Source organism: Rhinatrema bivittatum, chromosome 19 (genome assembly GCF_901001135.1).
Source record: "Rhinatrema bivittatum chromosome 19, aRhiBiv1.1, whole genome shotgun sequence".
Taxonomy (NCBI): domain Eukaryota; kingdom Metazoa; phylum Chordata; class Amphibia; order Gymnophiona; family Rhinatrematidae; genus Rhinatrema; species Rhinatrema bivittatum.
This window is the reverse complement of record NC_042633.1, coordinates 31134286-31157092: the sequence shown is the minus strand read 5'-3', so window position 1 is coordinate 31157092 and position 22807 is coordinate 31134286. Positions and strand designations below refer to the sequence as shown.

Here is a 22807-nt window from a genome sequence, read left to right as displayed (position 1 = left end):
CAGTGAAAACCACGCAGCAGGTCTTCATACCCAAATTCCCCAACACGGGTCCATGTTTTGAAATTGGGATCTGCATCAGGAGTATCCTTGTATCGCGCTTATTGCTGCTTCAAATGCTGAAGTTTTATATTTCACTGCCTGGACAGACAAATTCGTTTACCTACTGCAAAGTTGTAAAACTTCATTAAATAAAACCAATACACATTTCTCATAAAAATCTCAATTTTACAAGCATTTAGCATTTACTACAGAGTTGACAAGACTCACACTGTCAGCATTTCAACTCATTTTTTAGCCAAGATCTCAGCAAAAGTGGAGCAGCAATATTGTCTTAAATGTATATGGAAATAATGATCATGCCCAATATACATAACTAAATAAGGGAATACTACGCAATATCTAGGAACAGTTCATTAGGAGTAGTAATTTTAAATAAAAAATTCCAAAACTCTTCTCTGAAATTTAATCATATCTGGCGATCACACCCTCTAAGAGAAGTGGGGATTTATTCTAAAATACCCCATTTACGATCAATGAAATTGTGGCCTTTTTCAAGACAATGTGCTACTATAGACACCCTACATCTTCTTGGTTGTTAGGCAGCTTCCATGCTCTGTCAACCGTGTTCTGACCTTGCACTTTGTTCTGCCTATACACACCTTAGAATATGTGCAAACAATGAAATAAATAGCAAACGAAGATGAGCAATCCCTAGGTCATTGTAGTTTAAAGGTATGGTCCAAAAGGGGATCCTGCCAGAAAGTGCCCTCAACATTCTGCATGCAAAACGAGCATTTCCCACAGGAAACATGCCCAATTGGAATCCCATCTTGTACTATAGGCGTCGATGGTAAATATGACTGAACCGCATAATCTCTGATGTTTTTACAATGAGAAAACACTATAGTAAGCAAGGAAGAAAATAGTGCATGCAACTTCAAAACATCCCAATGTTTATAAATGATAGCTACTGTAGCAGAAGCCAAATGTATGTATGTGAACAAACATACCAATGCAGCCCTGACAATAGGTGCGCAGTCCAATAATAGTCATGTTCTACCCATCTATGATGTTCTTTTATATGTCTTCTTTATGATGGACAATGGGTATCTTCTTCCTAATAACCTAGCACTGAGGTCCTGTGCTTGACTGTCAAAATCTTTTTTATTCGAACAGATGCGATGTATTCTCAAAAATTCTCCAACAGGTAAATTAGATCGCAACCTCTATGAATGGAAACTTGAAAAATGAAAAGGATTGTTCTTCTCAATAGGTTTGCCATTCAAAGATGTACAGAGGATGTGGTTAGTGCAGTTAGTGTAGCTGGGTTCAAAAAAGGTTTGGATAAGTTCTTGGAGGAGAAGTCCATTAATGGCTATTAATCAATTTTACTTAGGGAATAGCCACTGCTATTAATTGCATCAGTAGCATGGGATCTTCTTAGTGTTTGGGTAATTGCCAGGTTCTTGTGGCCTGGTTTGGCCTCTGTTGGAAACAGGATGCTGGGCTTGATGGACCCTTGGTCTGACCCAGCATGGCAATTTCTTCTGTTCTTATGTTCAATCTATTAAAATCCTTAAATATAAAGACATCCAGAAAAGGTATGCGCTGATAGACAAATTCCATATTGAATTGTAAGTGAGAATCTACAGTATTCACTCAACAAACTGCTCAATAAAATCCTCAGCAAACTGCTGTAAATGTTCCAGTGTGGATGTTCACAAAAGGAAGACATCATTTACAGTATATGTTGAAAGCATATTTTGATATACTGGATGGGAGGGCTGTGGGCGAAGAGGGGGGAGAGCTTCAAAATATTTCAAGCTATTTCTAAAAAAGGGGGAGGGGGAATTGTGAGCTATGGAGGGAGGGGGAAACTACCTAACAGCCTACAAGCCTGTATTTTCTTTAAGCAGTACTGTGTCCGTTATCTGTCCAACAAGCTTCATGCTGACCTTGTACACAATAATATCTGCTTCTCACATCCTCATTCACCATTTGAAGAACATACCTTTACTAACCTATGATCATACTGTCATACATACTTGGAGCTTATCTGATTCCTACATCCCTTATATTTATATCGGGGATGTATTGTTAATTTACCTCCTTTGCATTTAGTAGGCAGTTGGCGACATTAGCTATATCAGTTTTTCATACATATTTGAATCCATATCACAGACAGCCGACATATTTCAATTTGTAATTGTTAATTATATTGCTGCTACAGGGGGAGGGTACCCGAGCCAGTGGTGAAGTTAGCACAGGTGTTTATCAGGTACCAGGTTATTTGTTGGCTATCAAAAGAGTGCCTTTATGGCAAAATGGTGGGTCATGGTTACACCTCAGGAGGTGAGGCCCCCTTACTTGGAAACAAGGTGTGGGACTGGGTAAAAGATTGCTGCCTTGCTTGCTATATGGCGGGTGGCAGAAATGGGGCGTAGCCCAGGTATCCATTACGCACGGGTTGGGTACAGGTTAATTACATTATTTTGTTTGTTAATAAAGCTGCGGCCTTTACTTCCAACTCAACTTGCTCGTGTCTTGCTTCGCTCGCTGTGTTTTGGGTGGGAGGCAGGGACAATGCTCTAGTTGTACCTGCCAGCGCTACAAAAAATTCCCATTTCTTTGTTGCAGGAAATAGCACACACTATTTATAAATAGTGCATACAATTTCCTATTCTAAATGAAACAAAAATAATAAAAGAAAGCATCTGAAATGGAACAAACAAAAGTTTTCAACATCCACATCTCTAGAGATAACATTCTTGTGCCCATTCCTTGAGTTATCCAGTTCTAGAGTTCACATGCACTACAGCCATATCCATCCTATAAACCAGCCAGCCCTACAGATGAAAATTTCTGTATCCAACTGCCAATCTTATGAATCATGCAGTCCCAGAGATGAAAGACTCTGTATCCTTTTGCCCAACCCAAGGAACCATGCTGTCAGGACTGAGGGCCTGGCTAGAGTGGGGGACCCCCATGGGGGCAGCATAGGACTTCAAGATAGAGCAGAGAGGATCTTCCACCTGTACCAGCCACCTTCTCCACAGGTTGAGCCCTTGGGTTCTGGCAGCTGGCAGGACTTAGGCTGTGTCTAGAATCGAGAGACAGGCTGGAGACAAGTAGTGGATACAAAGGTGAGGCAAGGCTGAAGACTAAGGCAAGACTGGAGAGTGAGGCAAGGCAGGGCTGGATACTGAGACTCGAGTGCAGGCAAGGACTGGAACTGGAGCTTGAGTGCAGGCAAGGACTGGAACTAGGGCTTGCATGAATGTAGGTAAGGACTGGATGAAGACAGGACAGGACAGGATGAGACAAGGACAACACGGAACAAGGAACATGAAGGCCCAAAGGCAGTGATACAGAAAGACTGTAGAGGCTTTGCAAAGTAAGGCCTCAAGGAGCAAGGCAAGGAGAGGCCTAGATAGCTCACAGAGCAAGGCAAGGCCTAGATAGACCACAAAGCAGGGAAAGGAGCAAAAAGGCCCTTAGGCCACAAGGCAAGGCAAGGAAGGATCAGAAAGGCCCTTAGGCCACTTAAGAAGGCCCAGAGACCACAGAGCAATACAAGGTAGATGAGGGCCAAGCAGGGAGCCGAGTAGACTTGATCACAAGGCATTGGGTATTACAAGAGGCAGGGTTAAATAGACCAAGTCCTGCTGAGTCATGAGCCCATGGCTGGAGCGAGAGCAGGTGTAGCTCTATGGGGACCTCTGATGGCAGGGAGGCTGTATAGCAGGCCGGATCCTAACACAAGCTTTGTTATGTTATGTTACGTTACTCTTATACTTTATACTGTATTCCTCAATGAAAAGTTAGACCTAAAGTAGTTTACAACAAACAAAATAATGTAATAATCAGATATATCATAATAGTAATAATAATACATGACATGAATAAAATACATCAAATAACATAGGACACATTCCTAAAATATAGATACACCATCAAATGCAATAATATATTAACAGCCTGGAAATGTAACAATCCATCCTACTTTCTCTAGGGAAGGATAAGCCCAGTTTTATAGTTTACATGGAAGTTAAAAAATTTTCATCACAAAACCTGGTAGTTTATGTAAATATTCCCTTCCACTGTTATTCATGCTGATATACACTATAAATTTCACCAACACTGCTCTGCTGGGTAATGTGATGCCAGTATGCACTACAAGGAAGAGAGATCGAGTTGGATCTCGTCAATGGATTAGTTAAACTGGACTGGAGACATTCTTTCTTCTCCATTTCCAACATCAGCCTTTCATGTGCCTCAGCTATTGAAAGTATTGCAGAATGCCCCTTCAGATATATCGTCTCGCCTTCCCTTGTTTGAAAGGCAGATAGTATCTCTCCTACTATGTCACACATTTTTCCAGACTTAAACGTCACCCTTGTTGAATCATGACCATATTTCCTCAAGAGACTCAGAGTTTGACTTTGTAGAAATCCCGTAGATAGATGACTTCATGTATGATCTGCATTGTACACTCCACATAGATATCTATATTTGGGATAAGCATTAGATAAACACAGAATTTTTTATTTTGTTCTCTCTGACTAAAAATTTTATTTCATTGTTTGTTTTGCTGTTGTTTTATGTTATTCCGTTCTAGTTCACGTTACATTTTAAAGTATATACTAAAACCCATTTAGTGATGTTCATTTTTTCAGTGTGCACCACTCTGATTTAGTGTACACTGATACGATTTAGTGCACAGTAAAAATGAGGTGATAGTTGATCTGCCCTGATGCACCATCTAGAGTGCTCCTCCTTAGTACATGCAAAAGTGCTCATGAAACAAGGGATATGCTCCTGCTATTTTATGAGCCCCTGGTTAGTTTTGAAAACATCACATGTAATGTGACTAAGTTGCTCTGAAAACCAAGTCGTAGTTCTCTGGATCCTCAGTATCTCCATATCTTGTTGAACTCTTTCTGTTTATCAGTGGTGGACTTATTCCTTATTGGACACAAAGAGTTAATCTTCCTATTTCTAAAATGACAAGAAAATAAGAAAGAATCTGAAATTAGAACACATTTGTGTGCTTCCTCCCATAGGTCCCAGAGAACACGTCAGGCTGTGATTATCACCAGGACCCGTTATTATAAGTCGTGCACCTACTCATCATGTAATGAGCGTAGGAATGCACCTGAGTACCATCTTGTTTAATTGTCGCTGTACCATTGCAAGGGTCAGTGAAACAACCCCTAGTCAGAGAAGATATATACTCACTGCCTCCAAACACAGACGAGTTGCACGGTTATTTGCAGGTGAGAGCATTTTTAGAATCTTCTTCTATCCACATTTCTATCCACACTTCTATCCACATTTCTATCCACAACTGCTCAATCAATTTTTGAATCCATAAGTTCACTATATTACTCTTATTGTATCTATATGGTAGATTTGACAGGTTATCTCTACTACGTTAAATAGTTAAATTGTATGTACATATTATATTATATTATATTTATTATTACTATGTTAAATTGACATCCGGTTTTATTGTTCCTTATGTTCTACAGTTCTATGTAAAGCCCCCATCCGCTGTTGGGCAGTTCATCGTTTTATGTAAACCGGAGTGATTTGTAATTCCCACAAGAACTTCGGTATATAAAAATTAAAAATAAATAAATAAAAATAAATAAATTTCAAACCTTGTTTATTTAATCTCTGTCATCTTCTTTGCTGGATCTTTCTTCTTCAGAACTTGATCTCTGTGGTAGATCTTTCGGTGGCCACTTCATTGTCACTTCTCTGACTCTAGGTTTTTCATCATTTATTAAGTTTTTCCTTGTCTCTTCTCTATAGATCTCACTGTGCATTTGATTTCTCTCTGTTTATGCGCCATGTTGCTTAATTGTTTCCCTTCCCTTTTTCTTTGATTCTTCTGTGCTTCCTGATATGAAACCCGGGGCTTTGTGAATGAGGGCAAGGAAATGAGACCTTTTGATTGGCTGAATCTTCTGCTGCTGGCTGCTGCCATGGGAAAAGCCTCAGTGCCAGGATGCAAGCTGGAGCTCCAGAAGATGACCCCGTTCACCATGGATGGAGACTTTGTCCTTGGAGTGATTGCTTTGGCTCATTCTAGGGTGGTTTATCCAATCCTTGACTTCAGAGACCCCCCTAAGCCAGCACACTGTGAGGGGTAAGACAACCCAAATTGGAAATTAATGTTTTGATTGCTAACCAGGAAAGAGACCTGGCATTTAGTTAGTAAAATACTGGGGCCCAGGTCACAGAGCCAAGCAGCATATTAATATGAATATTTTCAGTTGACTTTTAGTTGGGTTGTGTTCATTTTACCAGATATGGCAACATCTGGCACAACCAGATAATTCATTGGGTGTGATTTAGAATTTCTTTCAAGAAATATACCCAGATGATCACTTTGCCTATCCATTTGTGTTTTTGCTTACGGAAAATATTTCCAATTTCACCAACTATTTGTGTGGCTAGGTCTGCAATAGAAACTAACGTGTAAACTTGACACTACCTCTAGCTAGTAAGTAATGTCTTTATAAAGTCTTTATTTTAGTATTTTATATGTATGCAGATTATTATTAACGATTTGCTATTTTAATTTTATGCTTACTGTTTTAAGTCTGCCAATATTTTTTTGTATTTGTCTTATTATGTATGTTGTATTTTGTAAACTGCCTGGGTAACTTGCTTGTCTGATAAGCACTCTGTAAAGTTGAATAATTGAATGAATGAATGAAATGAATGACAGTTGCAATCTACACTTGTTATTTTCCTTAAACACAGTACTGCAGATGCCTCCCCTAAATGTGGATATAACGACACCCGTTGTAGCCATTGCACCTACGTTTAGCCAAACTAAGGAAAAGCAATTTTCAGACAGCCAGTTGATGCAGGTCAATCGCTATTAACCCAAGCACATTGGGTAGAAAAATGTCCTCATTAAGTAGTACTAATATTACTACTACTACTTACACATACCCAGCACTCATTAGACATCACAGAGGAGCCGATATGCAAAACCAGCATGGAAACTGCTGTATTGAAAGTAGAAAGAATTGGAAGTGAGGAGGTTAGGTGCTAGATGGATCCAAACTATACCTTTAAAAAAAAGATTTAACACTGGCATGCTTTAAAACACCAATACGGAAACCAAACTGAAAGTGGTTCAAAAGTGCAAGATCATTCGAAAAATCATTTAGATGTTTTGATGCAGCTCCTTCAATCACTTTCACAAGGAATGCAAGCAAGGAGATCGGGTGCCAGTTGATGAAATCAGTAGGATCTAACACAAGCTTCTTTACAAAAATGGTTTCACACTGGCTTGCTTTAACTGAACAGGGGAAATACCCTCAGTGAATGACAAAGTGATTATGATAGATTTTGCTTGTTGGTGTGGATGCACATTCATTTAAAATAGTTAAATGTTTAATCTAGCATTTAATGTATTAAGTTATTAAATGTTAATCAGTTAATCAATAGGGATGTGAATCGTGTCCTCGATCGTCTTAACGATCGATTTCGGCTGGGAGGGGGAGGGAATAGTATTGTTGCCGTTTGGGGGGGTAAAATATCGTGAAAAATCGTGAAAATCGTTAAAAAAATCGAAAAATCGAAAAAACCGGCACATTAAAACCCCCTAAAACCCACCCCCGACCCTTTAAATTAAATCCCCCACCCCCAAATAACTTAAATAACCTGCGGGTCCAGCGGCGGTCCGGAACGGCAGCGGTCCGGAACGGGCTCCTGCTCCTGCATCTTGTCGTCTTCGGCCGGCGCCATTTTCCAAAATGGCGCCGAAAAATGGCGGCGGCCATAGACGAAAAAGATTGGACGGCAGGAGGTCCTTCCGGACCCCCGCTGGACTTTTGGCAAGTCTCGTGGGGGTCAGGAGGCCCCCCACAAGCTGGCCAAAAGTTCCTGGAGGTCCAGCGGGGGTCAGGGAGCGATTTCCCGCCGCGAATCGTTTTCGTACGGAAAATGGCGCCGGCAGGAGATCGACTGCAGGAGGTCGTTCAGCGAGGGTTCCGGCGCCTCGCTGAACGACCTCCTGCAGTTGATCTCCTGCCGGCGCCATTTTCCGTACGAAAACGATTCGCGGCGGGAAATCGCTCCCTGACCCCCGCTGGACCTCCAGGAACTTTTGGCCAGCTTGTGGGGGGCCTCCTGACCCCCACGAGACTTGCCAAAAGTCCAGCGGGGGTCCGGAAGCACCTCCTGCCGTCCAATCTTTTTCGTCTATGGCCGCCGCCATTTTTCGGCGCCATTTTGGAAAATGGCGCCGGCCGAAGACGACAAGATGCAGGAGCAGGAGCCCGTTCCGGACCGCTGCCGTTCCGGACCGCCGCTGGACCCGCAGGTTATTTAAGTTATTTGGGGGGGGTTCGGGAGGGTGGGGGATTTAATTTAAAGGGTCGGGGGTGGGTTTTAGGGGGTTTTAGTGTGCCGGCTCACGATTCTAACGATTTATAACGATAAATCGTTAGAATCTGTATTGTATTGTGTTCCATAACGGTTTAAGACGATATTAAAATTATCGGACGATAATTTTAATCGTCCTAAAACGATTCACATCCCTATTAATCAATGCATAATCAATAACCTCTGAAAAATATTATCAAGAAACAATTAAGGAAATGAACCAAAATGAAATATTTTGGCAGTTCACATCTCTAGCTGATATTGTAGCCTTCACTTTACATATATTTTATTCTCTGAATTTGATAAATAGCTTATAAATGCAAATAAATGAATAAATACATTTTGTAACATTGCCTATCCTCCATGTAACTAGAATGCACGTGCTGTTTCACAGTGTGTGCCCTTATACCTGCATAGCGCAGAGGCATTGCTGGGGCTGGGATGGGCCAGGGGAGGGAACAGAGCTCATCAATTTATATATTCAAAACAATGTATATTGTTTACAAGGAAAAAACGTACCCACAGAAAAGGAGATACAAGGAATCATGGTGCGTTTGATAGCTACAAGGTTGGGAGGTCAAGGACATTGCCTTCCCCTTGTTAAATGCTAACACACCGATTTGGTTATTCTGCTAGCATTTAACTACACTTCCAGAGGTGTAATTCAACTGATGTGTCAACATGATCAAGGTAATTTTAACACACTGTTGGAAAGACTATGCTAATGAGCAATGAGCTCACTACTATAGTACTTGCATATTTAAATTAGGTTTCCATGTTTAAAAGCAACATGATCAGGTTATTTTTAATGCAATCAACTTTGAGGGTGCACATTATACAATACATGCATTAAAGCCTTTTTAGCCTGTTGTGACACATTCATTAAACATAATTGTGCTTTAGTGTATGGACCACTAAATAATTAACATTTAATATAGCATATATTTAGTTATTAAATGTTAATTATCCATCAGTCTTCAGTATCGAATCAGTTAAGCAGTGCATTGTCAATAAATTCTGATAAACATAAATAAGCTATTAATCAACCTTTACTCCAACAAGAATTCAGTTACATCATATTAAACATCAATCAAACATCTTATTAGAATCTGAAGGGGTAGATTGAGGAGCAACATCCGCAAATATTTTTCATGGAAAGGGTGGCGAAAATGTGGATCACCCTCCACAGGTGGATGCTGGCAGCTAAAACAATAACAAAGTTTAAGAGGGTATAGGATAAGCACAGAGGATCGTTAATTACTGAAAGTGGAGAGACCAGAAAGCGACAAGCATTTAAGTGTTCACAGCAGCATTCTCTCCTGATTCAGGCAATGAGCACTGAATGAATGGCAAACCGGTTCAGATTAGAAGTTCTAGCAAAAAAAAAACCAGGCAACCACATGGCCAGGTTTGTCAGATAGACTACATTGCAATGGTAGTTATTTATACTAGACTGTGATAATAATATTAAACCATCAGCTGGGATTCTAGCTGATTGCTACAATAGTAATAGGTTGTAGTGGAAACACAGGCACTGACGTAGCTGGGTCTGTCTGCCAGGCTACTCAAGGGCCCTAGGAGACTGAATGTTCGGACAACGGCCACAACAATATTGCTGGCTAGTGGCTTCTTAGATTACTACAGAGTTTTGGAGTTAGAATTAGGAAAGTGCATTCTGCAGGGAAATAAGTGGAGACCTTGTATGCTTTTCTATTCAAAATGATGGAATAGGAATGAAGAAGACAAAAGGACTGTCCTGGATAAAGAGAAATCTGTGGCTGACAGCAGGGATGTATCCTTAATGTGGTCAGAATAACCAAGCAATCATTTATTAATTAAACTGGTTCTTAGTTAGATAGGTAAAAGTGATGCATGGCCCCCTGTCAGAGACTGGATGTTGGGCTTGGTTTGGACAGGACTTATCTATGCACCTGTGAAACCTCTGTAATAAGACCACATGCCAATGAAATAGCTAGTCCATGTTGTGTTGTATACAACGGTTTTATGGTTATTAGAAAGCGGGAGGATTCTATTGACACTAGATATTCTAAATATGGCGATTTTTTGCAGCTTTTAAATACATTTATTTATTTATTTTTAAATACCGACATTCGATCTGACATATCACATCAGTTTACAGAAAAAGTAAATGGTGCTGGAACATCAATGTTTCCTATTGTTTCTTACATTAAAACTTAGAATTAACTTTAGCTGAACAAAACATGTTAACATCTCATTTAATGAGATCTTACCGCTGACTGTTTTCTTCATAAGAATTTTGTCTACATTTTCAGCATATTTTGCTGTTTGTGTTTAGATTAACTTTTTGGGAAGTTATTTTTTATGCTTTTAGTTTGATGGTTTTTATTTTGTTATGATGTATTATTTAGTGGAGGAAGATTTGTGGCTTTATTGGTTCATTGTTTTGGCACTTATTTTTGTTTTCTGAAGTGCATTTCTTTTGATGATTTGACTTATTTTTAATTGTGAACCTCTTTGAGCCTTTTTTGATAAGGCAGGATAAAAGTTAAAAAAATGGCAGAATAATATGATGACAGCAGGTTGGTTTATTCCCAACAGATTTCAGATCCGTTATTATCGTCACGTATTGGCCATCATGTTTGCCATTGAAGAAATTAACCAAAACCAGCATCTGCTGCCAAACCACACCCTGGGCTTCCGGTTCATGGACTCTTGTTTTTCAGAAGTATTCGTTCTCCAGGACACTCTCCTGCTGCTGTCTGGGAGGAACCGAACTCTCCCGAATTATAAGTGTGAAGCTCACCTGACTGTGGCAGGAATCATCGGGGACGTCTATTCTTCAGTGTCTGAGGTCATGGCCAGGATACTAGGAATCTACAGGATCCCACAGGTATGAGATTCTTCTATATCTCTGTCACAGAGTCACTGGGATATCACTTGATTCCATGTCATCTTTACTGTTTGTTATTCCCTCATTGGATTCGTGGACTTCCAGTTTCTTCTTATCTTAGAAACTGGAATTACAAGTTCATAGAACTATGGAGGCAAAACCCAGGACAGGTTCAGACTACAGATGAAATTGAAACCCATAAATGTTCTTACCACTGCTCACCCATGTCACTGGTATTTATTTTGCCTCCTGTAGATATATATGAGAGAGATGATGGAAATCTTTCTTTTCAGATCAGCTTCTTAGCTGCGCACCCAATGCTGAGTGATAAGCTCCAGTTCCCATCTTTCCTTCGCACCTTCCCTGCAGTCACCCTGCAGCCTTCAGCTTTTGCCCAGCTGCTCCTCCACTTCAACTGGACGTGGGTAGGGATCCTATTTTCCAACACAGATATTACCAGCCTGCAAAGTCAGAAGATAAGGCAGGAGGTGGTGGAGAATGGTGGTTGTGTGGCTTTCCTGGAGAAGATTGATGATCGCTACCCCAGTGAGAAGCTGCTGAAAGTAGCACAGGTGATTCACCAGTCCTCAGCGAGTGTGATTGTGTGCAGCTGCTTTCAAGAGCATCTCAAGCCTATTCTGGAGCTCCTTTCCCTGAGGAATATTACTTCCAAGGTCTGGGTCTTTTCATCTGCTTTTGTCACCAATTCTCAGATGTTCACCAGAGAGTCATGGAGGCATCTCAATGGCAGCTTGGTGTTCACTGGCTCCACCAGTGACATGCCCCATTTCACTAATTTCCTCTACCATATTAGGCCTTCTGCACACCCATGGGATAGCTTCACCAAGCTCTTCTGGGAAAAGGCATTTGGGTGTCAGTGGGAGGGACAAAACTTGACTCATACGGTGACAGAGAATAACATCATCCAATGCACAGGTGAAGAGGACCTCAAAGCACTGGACCCAGCGATCTTTCAGTTGAATGATTTAAGCGGTACATATCATGCTTACCTGGCTGTTTATGCTTATGCACACGCTCTGCACAACATGATTTCAGATACACCCATGGAAGACACTTTTGGATTATACACCAAGATTCATAATATCAAACCATGGCAGGTACTGGATCTAGTAATTGAGATTTTAATAATGCTAAATGCAAACCAGACTCTAGTGATGTTTAACTTTAGAGGTCTGGATATACAGTATATATGCGTATAGTCCGTTAGACCATTACTGGTTTCGACACAAGCTTCCTATGGTCAGGGGAGAAGGCATAAAATTATTGTTTAATTATCATATTTTAAATTGGTATAACTGGTGAATGGTACTTGGTCATGGTCTTACAGAGGGTCACTGGCATGCAATTTCTTCTGACAGGCAAAACCTCCCGGGGGGGGGGGGGGGTGTCTTTTTCTCTCTACATGCAGCCTTTCTTCACTTCAGGAAACTCCCTCAACTGAGACTTCTCCTCTTCTTCAACTGGAGATAAGGTCCACTGGCTTGGAGTGGCAGTTACTACGATAGGAAACTTGCTGGGCAGACTAGATGGACTTAACTCCTGGAAAACTCTTTTCCGCATCACATGGGTGCAGAGGTTTTATTAACCTCAGTAACCCCTTCTCAGTGGGGAGTGGTCCTCTTCCTTGACACTCCTACGCTACACTGTCATAACTACAGGCGCAGGGTCTGGTTGACCTCTGACACACACTGAGGACACTGCTGCCATTTTTTTTAGACGACACAAAACAAGACTGAGGTATTCAAGAAATAAGACAGATAAGTCACACCTAAATGATAGAGACCATCATATTATAGACACTATAACGTACGCTAGATTGCTATTCCTATACTCTTCAGGAACGCTTAGCGTTTTAATGTCTCTTAACGATATAATCTTTCATCTCAGCACTACTAAATTATTTCAGAGATATTTTTTCGGAAATTTAAAACACCCATAAGAAAATAAGGATGTGCACTTATCTTTTAAAGTTCAATGGCATATTACTTTTAGGGAAATTTTCTGTTCAACATAACTGGTTACTAGGTGCTCAGCTGAAAATTCAGATAAATTTAGATGGTCAAAGATTAAGTGATTAGATATCTTCCATCTCCTTCTCCTGTTTCTTCATCTTGACATCATTCCTATAAAGCCTCCATTCTCATGTTGCCACATTGCATATACTTTACCACCACTAACCATCCGTTTTTCTCACTTTCTAAATGATCTGCCCTTTCCTTTGTACCATTCCCCAGCATCTACCCCCTTTCTCTTTCCACCACCTTCCCCTTTCACCAAAATGTTACCCCACCTATTACTCCTTTCCCAGCATCTGCCCATGCCCCTTCCACCCACTTTCTTCAACATCTGCCTGCCTTTTCCCCCTTCTCAAGCATCTAACTCCTCCCCCTCTTCAACAGTATCCATTCCCCCTACTTCTCAATACAAGGACCATCACATTTCTCTCCCTCATCAACCTATACCTGGAGACAAGAAGAATTGCGATCAAATTTGAGCAACAAGTTCCAACCCTCTCCACTTCATCAAGGCAGGCCACTGAGGACTCAGCTGATTAGCCACAGGCACAAGAAGGAGGAAGAAGCAGAAAAATGTCACTAAGACGAGAACATCTTGATTGCTTTGGTCCCATTTACCCACCCTGTAGAGCTGCAGGATAAGGGTCAGAGGTCCCACTCAGTTTCAACTGATGGGCTGCTGGAGGGATGACTCACTAGAATGGCTGCAGGCAATCATGAAGTTCTACTAAAAAGTAGCCAAGTCCTGACCTACTTGGAGATACAGATGCTGTGAGTTGATTAAAGTTGTGATTATAGCTGTACTTGGCCACATCCATGCATCTTACAAGGAATATCGCTGACTACATAGGTGTGCCAGGGCTCTCTGTTCCCATATCTGTCCCACCCCCTCCCATGCTACACTGCCTTTTTAGAGTGGAAGTGCATTCCATGAGGCAGAGGAAGAGGAGGGGCAAACATAGGAACAAAGAGCACTTTCTCCTCATCCCCATGCTCAGTGCTGCTGCTAATCTGAAAGTAGGAGATAGAACGGAGGTAGGGTTACCAACTCTCCCAGGTCAGTCTGAACAGGCTGATTCGGTCCCAGTTTAGCCAAATTTCATGCATGAGAATATAATCCTACATTTTTCAGAGAACTCGGAATAACTACTCCAGGAATGCAATGTGGCATAACTAGGACTGGATCAATCTGCCTAGGCTGATCGGGGTGAGGTGGCAACTTTAGCTGGATGCCTGGGGAGTTGGAGGCATAACAGAGGGGAAATGGATATCTGGTGGGGTAGAAGCAGAATTGATTGCGCATAAGGAAATCCAGAAAGGTAAAATAAAGTTGCAGAGATTATCCATGTATTCAGCAAAATGTTTTTCTTTCATCACTGAATTCTACAGGTCCTCCATTATCTGAAGGCTGTGCGTTTCAGAACAGAGTCCAAAGAGGAAGTCTACTTTGATGAGAATGGGGATGTGCCTGCTGTCTTTGACATCATGAATATCCAGATATATCCGGATGACTCCAGCCAAGTAATAAAAGTGGGTAGATATGATGCCAGGGAATCCCCGGGGGATGAAATCAGTCTGAACATCACTGCCATCTTATGGAACCAAAATAACCAGGTGAGGAGTGGCAACTAATGCAGTTGATGATGGCAGATGAAGACCAGTTGGCTCACATTAGAAGGTACATTATCAGAATATCTGACCTGTATCACTTACAGTGAGCACAGACAGATCCTCAATAAATATAATGTAAGTGACCAAACTAGAACTAGAAATGTGCAAGCAAAAACTGAATTGGAAAACCCAAGAAAGCAGACTCTGCATGAGGAGGAACACCAGAGAAAGAGAAACAGCAATGCAGTTCCTCCTGTATTGTGCAAAATACAAGGATATCATAGAAACACATTTACAAAATTGACATAAACCATTCACCAAACTGACTTTTAATCTGCCATTGTTGTCAGGACATTTTATTTTTCTATTCCCATGGGTCCTCATCTCTTTTTTCTGCTTTCCTGTTATTGGTCTGCTAACTCCTTTTTCAGAGTCTCCTGTCCATTTTCCATATCTTCTCTCTCCTCCTGTCCTCTTCCTTCCCTACATCTCTCTCACATTGATCTTTTCCTGTCCTCTCATTTCTCTCTGCCTCACTATAACATCATAGCTGGAATTCATCCCTCCTTTTTCCTCTCCAGTTTTGTCTGTCCCAAACCTGCCCCTCCATACTCTCCCCTCTATTGCCTCCTCTAGCTTCTCTTGCTGGGTTGCTCCTTTCACCATCTCTGGCTATTTTATTCCCTTGTCTTTTGTCATTATAGCTGCTTCCTTTCTTTCTCTCTGAAAGCCTTTTCCCTCCCTCAGCATACCCCTCATCTTTCATCCTTATCTCCCACTTCCACTTTCACCACCTCCTCCTCCTCTGCTTCACTTTCCACCCCCTTCCTCTCCATCTCTCTCTTCTCTCCTCCTTTACCTTCTATTCCCCCTCAACATATACACTCCCCTCCCATGTTCTTCCATCCTCCCCTCCTCCCCTTCCAACCCATTGTATTCCACACTCTGTTCCCTCACCTTCCACCCATCCTCTCCTTTATCTTCCATCTGACTCCCATCATCTTCCAATCCTTCACCTTATACACGCCTCCTCTCAACCCCCTCACCTTCTCCCTTACCTTCCAACCCCTCACCTCTGCTCTCCCCTCCCTTAAACTTTCAACCTCACTTCCTCTTCCTGCCCTTCTCCCCTTCTCCCTCACAGCTCTCTTTCGCTTCAACCTCTCTGACTTTCTATCCTTCCCCTCCTCTCTGACCTCATTCCCTCACAGCCCAGCAGAGGAGTTGGTGGCTGATGCTTCTAACTTCATCTTCTTGTTGCCGGTTGTTCTGCACAGATGTGTAATTTGAAACAAAACTCACAGGATAGAGAAAAGATGGTAGCAAAAGGAGGACATCAGGAGCACAGCTGCTGGCTCTGGTCTCCTGAGTGTTGGGACAAGTGGTAAGTGAGGATCACAACAGCTTATCTTCAGCCCGGTAGCACAGGCCAATTCAAGAGAGGGAACAGAAGTAGCAGGAGCAGCAAATTGTTCTTCAGACCTGTGGGCCATAAGGGAGCTGGCAGTACCTGCTCTTAGGCCCAGCAGGCCAGCAACTGCTCTGACCCTGGAGCTGCAACAACTCTTCTGCCCTGCAGGCAATATTAGGAAAGGGAGAGGCAACTCTTTTGCAGCTGCATTGGCAGGGTGTGCCAGCATCCCCTAATGGGTGGTATCCTCTGCAACCGCACAGATGCAATAGCTGGAATGCTGGCTCTGGCAGCAGATAATGAGCATGATAATGTTCTGATCCTTTTATAATCCACAGCCCCCTCGCTCCGTCTGCAGTGAGAGCTGCTCTGTTGGGTTCAGGAAATCTACCAGAATGGGGCAGCCCAGCTGCTGTTTCGACTGTGTCCCTTGCTCCACTGGAGAAATAGCCAATAAAACAGGTGAGCCACCTCTGGTCCATCTGTGAGATAGTATGACACTCTAACATGCCAATGCTTTGATTTACCAAGGCCGTCACGCAGTGCATCCTGGACTTGTCATGAATGAGTTTGGCTGATTCATTTGGGTTTCATAAATGCTAAGTTTGAAAATGAACCAGTCCTCATTTTAAAGCCATTGCATGCTAGGAATTAAAATTCAAATGTCTGTAAGAAAGGAATAAATATGGACGGTCCATAATTGCAAGTGGGTAAGAAAGGATGTTTTAGCCTGTCTCCAATGCTATGAAGCTCGTTGGTGACTCTAATTGCCGATCAAAACCCAGGTCTCTCTGTTACTGAACAGGCCCCATCCATGAGCGATTCCCACAGGACAGCCAGCTACTGAAATGCTGAAAGAGGCAACACTGGGCATTCACTTCTCAATTTTCTCTTTTATTAATCTGACTCAAGTTCCTCACAATTCTCCTACATTTTTTGAAGGGGTTAAAAACATGTGGATAAAGGTGAACCGGTAGATGTAGTGCATTTGGATTTTCAGAAGGCGTTTCACAAAGTCCCTCATGAGAGGCTTCTAAGAAAACTAAAAAGTCATGGGATAGGAGGCGATGTCCTTTCGTGGATTACAAACTGGTTAAAAGACAGGAAACAGAGAGTAGGATTAAATGGGCAATTTTCTCAGTGGAAAAAGGTAAACAGTGGAGTGCCTCAGGGATGTGTACTTGACCAGTGCTTTTTAATATATTTATAAATTATCTGGAAAGGGGTACAACCAGTGAGGTGATCAAATTTACGGATGACACTAAATTATGCAGAGTAGTTAAATTTCATCTGCCATTTGGACACCCAATCTTCCAGTCTCGCAATGTCCTCCTGTAAATTATCACAATCCTCTTGACATTTAAGTGGATAAGTGCAAGGTATTGCATATAGGGAAAAAAAACCCTTGCTGTAGTTACACGATGTTAGGTTTCTCTCTTAGGAGTTACCACCCAGGAAAGAGATCTAGGCGTCATAGTGGATAACACATTGAAATTGTCGGCCCAGTGTGCTGCAGCAGTCAAAAAAGCAAACAATGTTAGGAATTATTAGGAAGGGAATGGCAAATAAAACGGAAAATGTCATAATGCCTCTGTATCTCTCCATGGTGAGACCACACCTTGAATACTGTGTGCAATTCTGGTCATCACATCTCAAAAAGCACTGGAGAAAGTGCAGAGAAGGGCGACCAAAATGATAAGGGGATTGGAACAGCTCCCCTGTGAGGAAAGGCTAAAGAGATTAGGGCACTTCAGGCTGTTCAGTTTGGAGAAGAGATGACTGATGGGGGAATATGATAGAGGTCTATAAAATCATGAAAGGACTTGAACAAGTTAATGTAAATCATTTACTATCTCAGATAATAGAAAGACCAGGGGGCACTCCATGAAGTTAGCAAGTAGCTCGTTTAAAAGAAATTGAAGAAAGTTCTTTTTCACTCAGCGCATAGTTAAGCTCTGGAATTCATTGCCAGAGGATGTGGTTTCAGCAGTTAGTGTAACTGGGTTTAAAAACGGTTTGGATAAGGTCCTAGAGGATAAATCCATAAACTGCTATGATGGTAATTAATAAGCAATAGTAGCTTGTGATTTATCTAATGTCTGGGTACTTGCCAGGTACTTGTGACTTGGATTGGCCACTGTTGGAAACAGGATGCTGGGCCTGATGGACCCTTGGTCTGACCCAGTATGGCATTTTCTTATGTTCTTATGAACTCAGCATCTATGGTCTGTTATTGTTTAATAGGGCATCTCTGCAAGCTGTGATACTTTTTATTGACCCAACATAGAAATACACTTTTATGACCTCAAGGCTGCATGAAACTTATATATGTGGATTACAGGCACGATATTTACAATTCATATGGGACATGGGAAGAATAATTTTCAAATAGTCCACAAAGGCTTAAGCCTGTGGTTACTTTATATCCGCAGATATTAATCCGAACTTTCACGGTGGATTTATACACCTAAATCATCTTTGAAAACTCATGGGTGCACAAAGAACCCTAAGTGGCATAGATGTAAAGTTATACCTGCTTTAGAGCAGGGGTAACTTTGTGCATGTTGATTTACATGCATGCTTTCAAAAATCAAAGATATGCATGTAAATCATGATTCTTCCCCAAAACTACCCCCTGGAATGCCTATATAGTATTTGTGTAAAAGTTTGAATGACATGGTTGCATGCATACCCACCAACGCTCTTTTCAAAGAGACATTTATGTGCATAAATTGCTTTTTGTTTTGCACATAAATGCTTTTGATAATTACTTCCTAAGAGACTTGTAATGTAAATACATAGCTGGACATATTGTATCCATAGCTTGGGCTTGTAACTGGATTCATTCCTCTGTTTCAGATACAACTGAATGTTGGAAATGCCCAGAAGACCAATGGCCCAATGAGAATAGAGATAAGTGCCTTCCAAAAGTCATCGAGTTCCTGTCCTACCAGGAACCCTTGGGAGCAGCTTTGGCTGCTGTTGCTCTCATTTTGTCTTTGATCACCATCCTTATCCTCTTTATCTTCTACCTGTTCCAGGACACACCCATTGTCAGAGCCAATAACCGGGGACTCAGCTACCTTCTCCTCTGTACTCTCTCACTCTGCTTCCTCTGCTCCTTGACATTTGTTGGATTTCCCATGAAGCTCACTTGCATGATCCGCCAGCCCGCCTTTGGACTCATCTTCACTGTCAGTGTCTCTTGCATATTGGCAAAAACAGTTACAGTGATCATTGCCTTCAAGGCTGTGAACCCTCGCAATCAGCTCAGAAAATGGGTTGGGCCAAAGATTCCTAACTTTATTATTATTTTCTGCTCCCTCATCCAACTGGTCATCTGCACAATTTGGATTGCTAGCCACCCTTCCTTTCCTGAGTACAACACCAGATCTGAAAGTGGGAAGATAATCGTTGAGTGCAATGATGGGTTGACCATACTTTTCTACTGTATGCTGGGATATATGGGCTTCCTGGCCATCATTAGCTTCATTGTGGCCTTCCTGGCTAGGACATTGCCTGACAGCTTCAACGAGGCCAAGTTCATCACCTTCAGCATACTGGTCTTTGTGAGCGTCTGGCTGTCTTTCATTCCCGCTTACCTCAGCACACAGGGGAAGTACATGGTTGCAGTGGAGGTCTTCACCATCCTGTCCTCTGGTGCAGCGTTACTCTTCCTAATCTTTCTTCCAAAGTGTTATATTATTCTCTTGCAGCCAGAGAAGAACACCAAGGAACACTTAGTAGGAAAAAATATATCGCAGAAATAAAATCTAAGTAAAATGTCCTGAAACAGAATAGCCTATTGTACTAACATAAGGCTACAGAACCTTTCATCTCTAGGACTGGATAGTTCAGTAGATTATACAAGGTACATAAAACCCATTGCCTCTACTACTGTAAGCTTAAACTCCATGGAGCTATGGTTCTGATCCAAGCAGCAGTGGCAAAATTGCATTGAGTTTCTAAGAACCATTTGGGGTAACCTGCACAGAGTAGTGGTTATGATCCTAATAGCAGTGGCTTAGCTGCCATTGGCTTTCAAAGATATTGGGGTGACCTGCATGGAATGGACATGAATTAAAAAAAAATTGAATGATCATGGCAATCCTGGATATTTTGGAAAATGCTTTCATTAGTTTTGGTAGATGTGTGTGATTTAGTGCTGGTTTTATAAGAACTATAAATGTAACAATTCGCTGACCTTCATTGTTTGGCCATAGGCCACCCTAGGTGCATGTACATGCACAACTCAGCCTATAAAGGCTCTGTAGCAGAAACCTGGCTGCAGCACCCTCGGATAACATCAACTCGACAGGGCTATTTAAACTCCCTTGCAGTTCAGCCGATGCCTCAGCAACAAATCTCCTGCTATGCTTCCTGCTCCTGCCTCTGCCTCATTCCACTCCTGCTTGTCCTGCCTTTTGCCTTGTTTCAGCTTGCCCTGCCTTTGCTCCACCCTTCTTCCTGCCTCCTCTTTAGATTTCTCTCTTGTACCTGACCATTGCCTGGACACTGATGCCGCCTGATCCCTGCCAGCCCTGACCATTGCCTGGACCACGTCACTGTTGTTTGCTGCCTGTCCTGATCTTGGCCTGATTACGGATTCTGTCTCCCCACTCTTCTCTGGACCCTCACCTAAGTCCTGCCAGTCTCAGAACCCAAGGGCTCAACTTGCGGCACAAAAGGCTTGTACAGGTGAAGCCTATGACCTTGTACTCGTCAGAGTAAGTCAGCCTATTGTCGGTAGGGCCCAGCTTGATTACCAGCAAGGAAGCACCAATCTCACCACAGCTCAAGGACTCACACCCCATCACAATAAACAACGGTCTACCAGCGGAGGAGGTGAAGACCATAACTTTAACAGATTATCTTGAGGCGTGTGACTGATATGGAGGGAAGTCCTGTGGGACAGGTTGAAAGTTCAAGGAAAAGAAATAGGGGATGGGGAGCTGGTATTATGTTGAGAATGAGAATTGATATGTTTGTCTACCCAAAGAAGAAGAGATGTAACTGAACATACTAAATGGACCAAGCTGGTCTTTATTATCCCATTATTTACTATGCTACTATGACTGAATAGCTCAAGGGATAGGTATAGTAATACAAGTTCTTTCACTTGTAGGTCTGGATATTTCAAGACTTGGGCACAGGGTTATACCTCCCTGTATAATTTCTTCCATTAGAGACATCCTGCATATAAGTCCTTCCAATAGAGACACACTCAGGAGCATTTCATCATGTTCCACACACAGACACTTCCCTGTGCACCTTCTACAGAGAGACTAGACTACAAATAGAATTAGGTCAATGCGTTTCTTTATTATACATGTATATACAATTCCTATTGTGATATATTTGAGTAGTGCACTGTAAGTCTTCCCAGTGTTTTAAGCCTGATATACATACACATTTCATTATGATATGTTGTTGACTACATCAGGGGTGCTCAAACCGGTCCTATGGCCCCCCCCCCCACCCCCCAGCCAGTCGGGTTTTCAGGATATCCCTAATGAATAAGCATGATGTTGGGCATGATATTTCTCATGCCCATAGGACCGGTTTGAGTAGCCCTGGTCTACATTATGCCAACCTTTCTGTGCTCCATTTTACTGTGGACATGCACATAAGATACGTAGATTCATAGAAATGACGGCAGAAAAAGACCAAACGGCCCATCTAGCCTGCCCAGCAAACTCCCACACTTATTTTCCCATACTTATCTGTTTCACCGATCACCAAGTTCAGGGCCCTTGTTGGTAACTGTTTGATTTGAATTTCCTGCCACCCCCTGCTGTTGATGTAGAGAGTGATGTTGGAGTTGCATGTACTGCTTGGGCCTTCATGTGAAGAGCATGGGTGATAAGAAGAGTCAGATGGAACGGAGCAAGGTTTCTAAACAGATTTGAACCTTTCCACTGTCCTACAAGACCTGCATAAATTGTGTCAGCCGACCGCCTCAGCATATCCTTAGTTTTCCTCTGCTATGGCACACAAAGCGGCATGGAAAAGTCAGCGAATGAAGACACCCATTCCATTCTAGTGTGTACTAAATGCTTTAAGTGTCCGCTATAACCCATTCAGTACATATTTATCAATTGTTTTCAGTGTGCAGTTATTCGATTTAATGTGCAGTCACAGTTACCACGCTTTAATCAAACCGAAACGAAACAAGTGACAGCAGATCCCCAGAAGACTTATTTTGCTGAGCTTGGTTCCTAGACACGCCATTCCAAGAGGTTCCTTCCCAGTTGTCCATATTCAGAGTAATTCTATCGCAGCCCAGAGAGTGGTGGAGACTGGCACGTACATGGTACATGCTGACAATACCGAGTATTTTCAAAGGGCCCAAGGTTATGCCTTCTCCAAAGCATGTGGCACCCTAGTCCAGTCTCTTTAAAATGAAAAAATATTCATATATGTCATAATTCTGCGCCAACGCCACGAAATGTCAGTGGGGGACGTATT

At 42.1% G+C, this 22807-nt stretch overlaps 1 protein-coding gene across 1 annotated transcript; it reads left to right on the top strand.

Annotated features, from left to right (window-relative positions):
- Positions 1-5945: 5945 nt before the first annotated feature.
- Positions 5946-20109, top strand: LOC115080351 (vomeronasal type-2 receptor 26-like). Its single transcript, XM_029584496.1, has 6 exons — positions 5946-6154; positions 10990-11281; positions 11575-12399; positions 14707-14931; positions 16678-16801; positions 19199-20109. Exons 1-6 carry the CDS (start codon positions 5946-5948, stop codon positions 20107-20109), a joined length of 2586 nt encoding a protein of 861 aa, XP_029440356.1.
- Positions 20110-22807: the final 2698 nt, after the last annotated feature.

Bases quoted from the DNA above. Each gene is read 5' to 3' on its own strand.
- LOC115080351 (XM_029584496.1), top strand. From the start codon at position 5,946: ATGAGACCTTTTGATTGGCTGAATCTTCTGCTGCTGGCTGCTGCCATG. The intron at 11,282-11,574 runs GTATGAGATTCT...CTTTCTTTTCAG, and splicing joins GAATCTACAGGATCCCACAG to ATCAGCTTCTTAGCTGCGCA. The intron at 16,802-19,198 runs GTGAGCCACCTC...CCTCTGTTTCAG, and splicing joins AGAAATAGCCAATAAAACAG to ATACAACTGAATGTTGGAAA.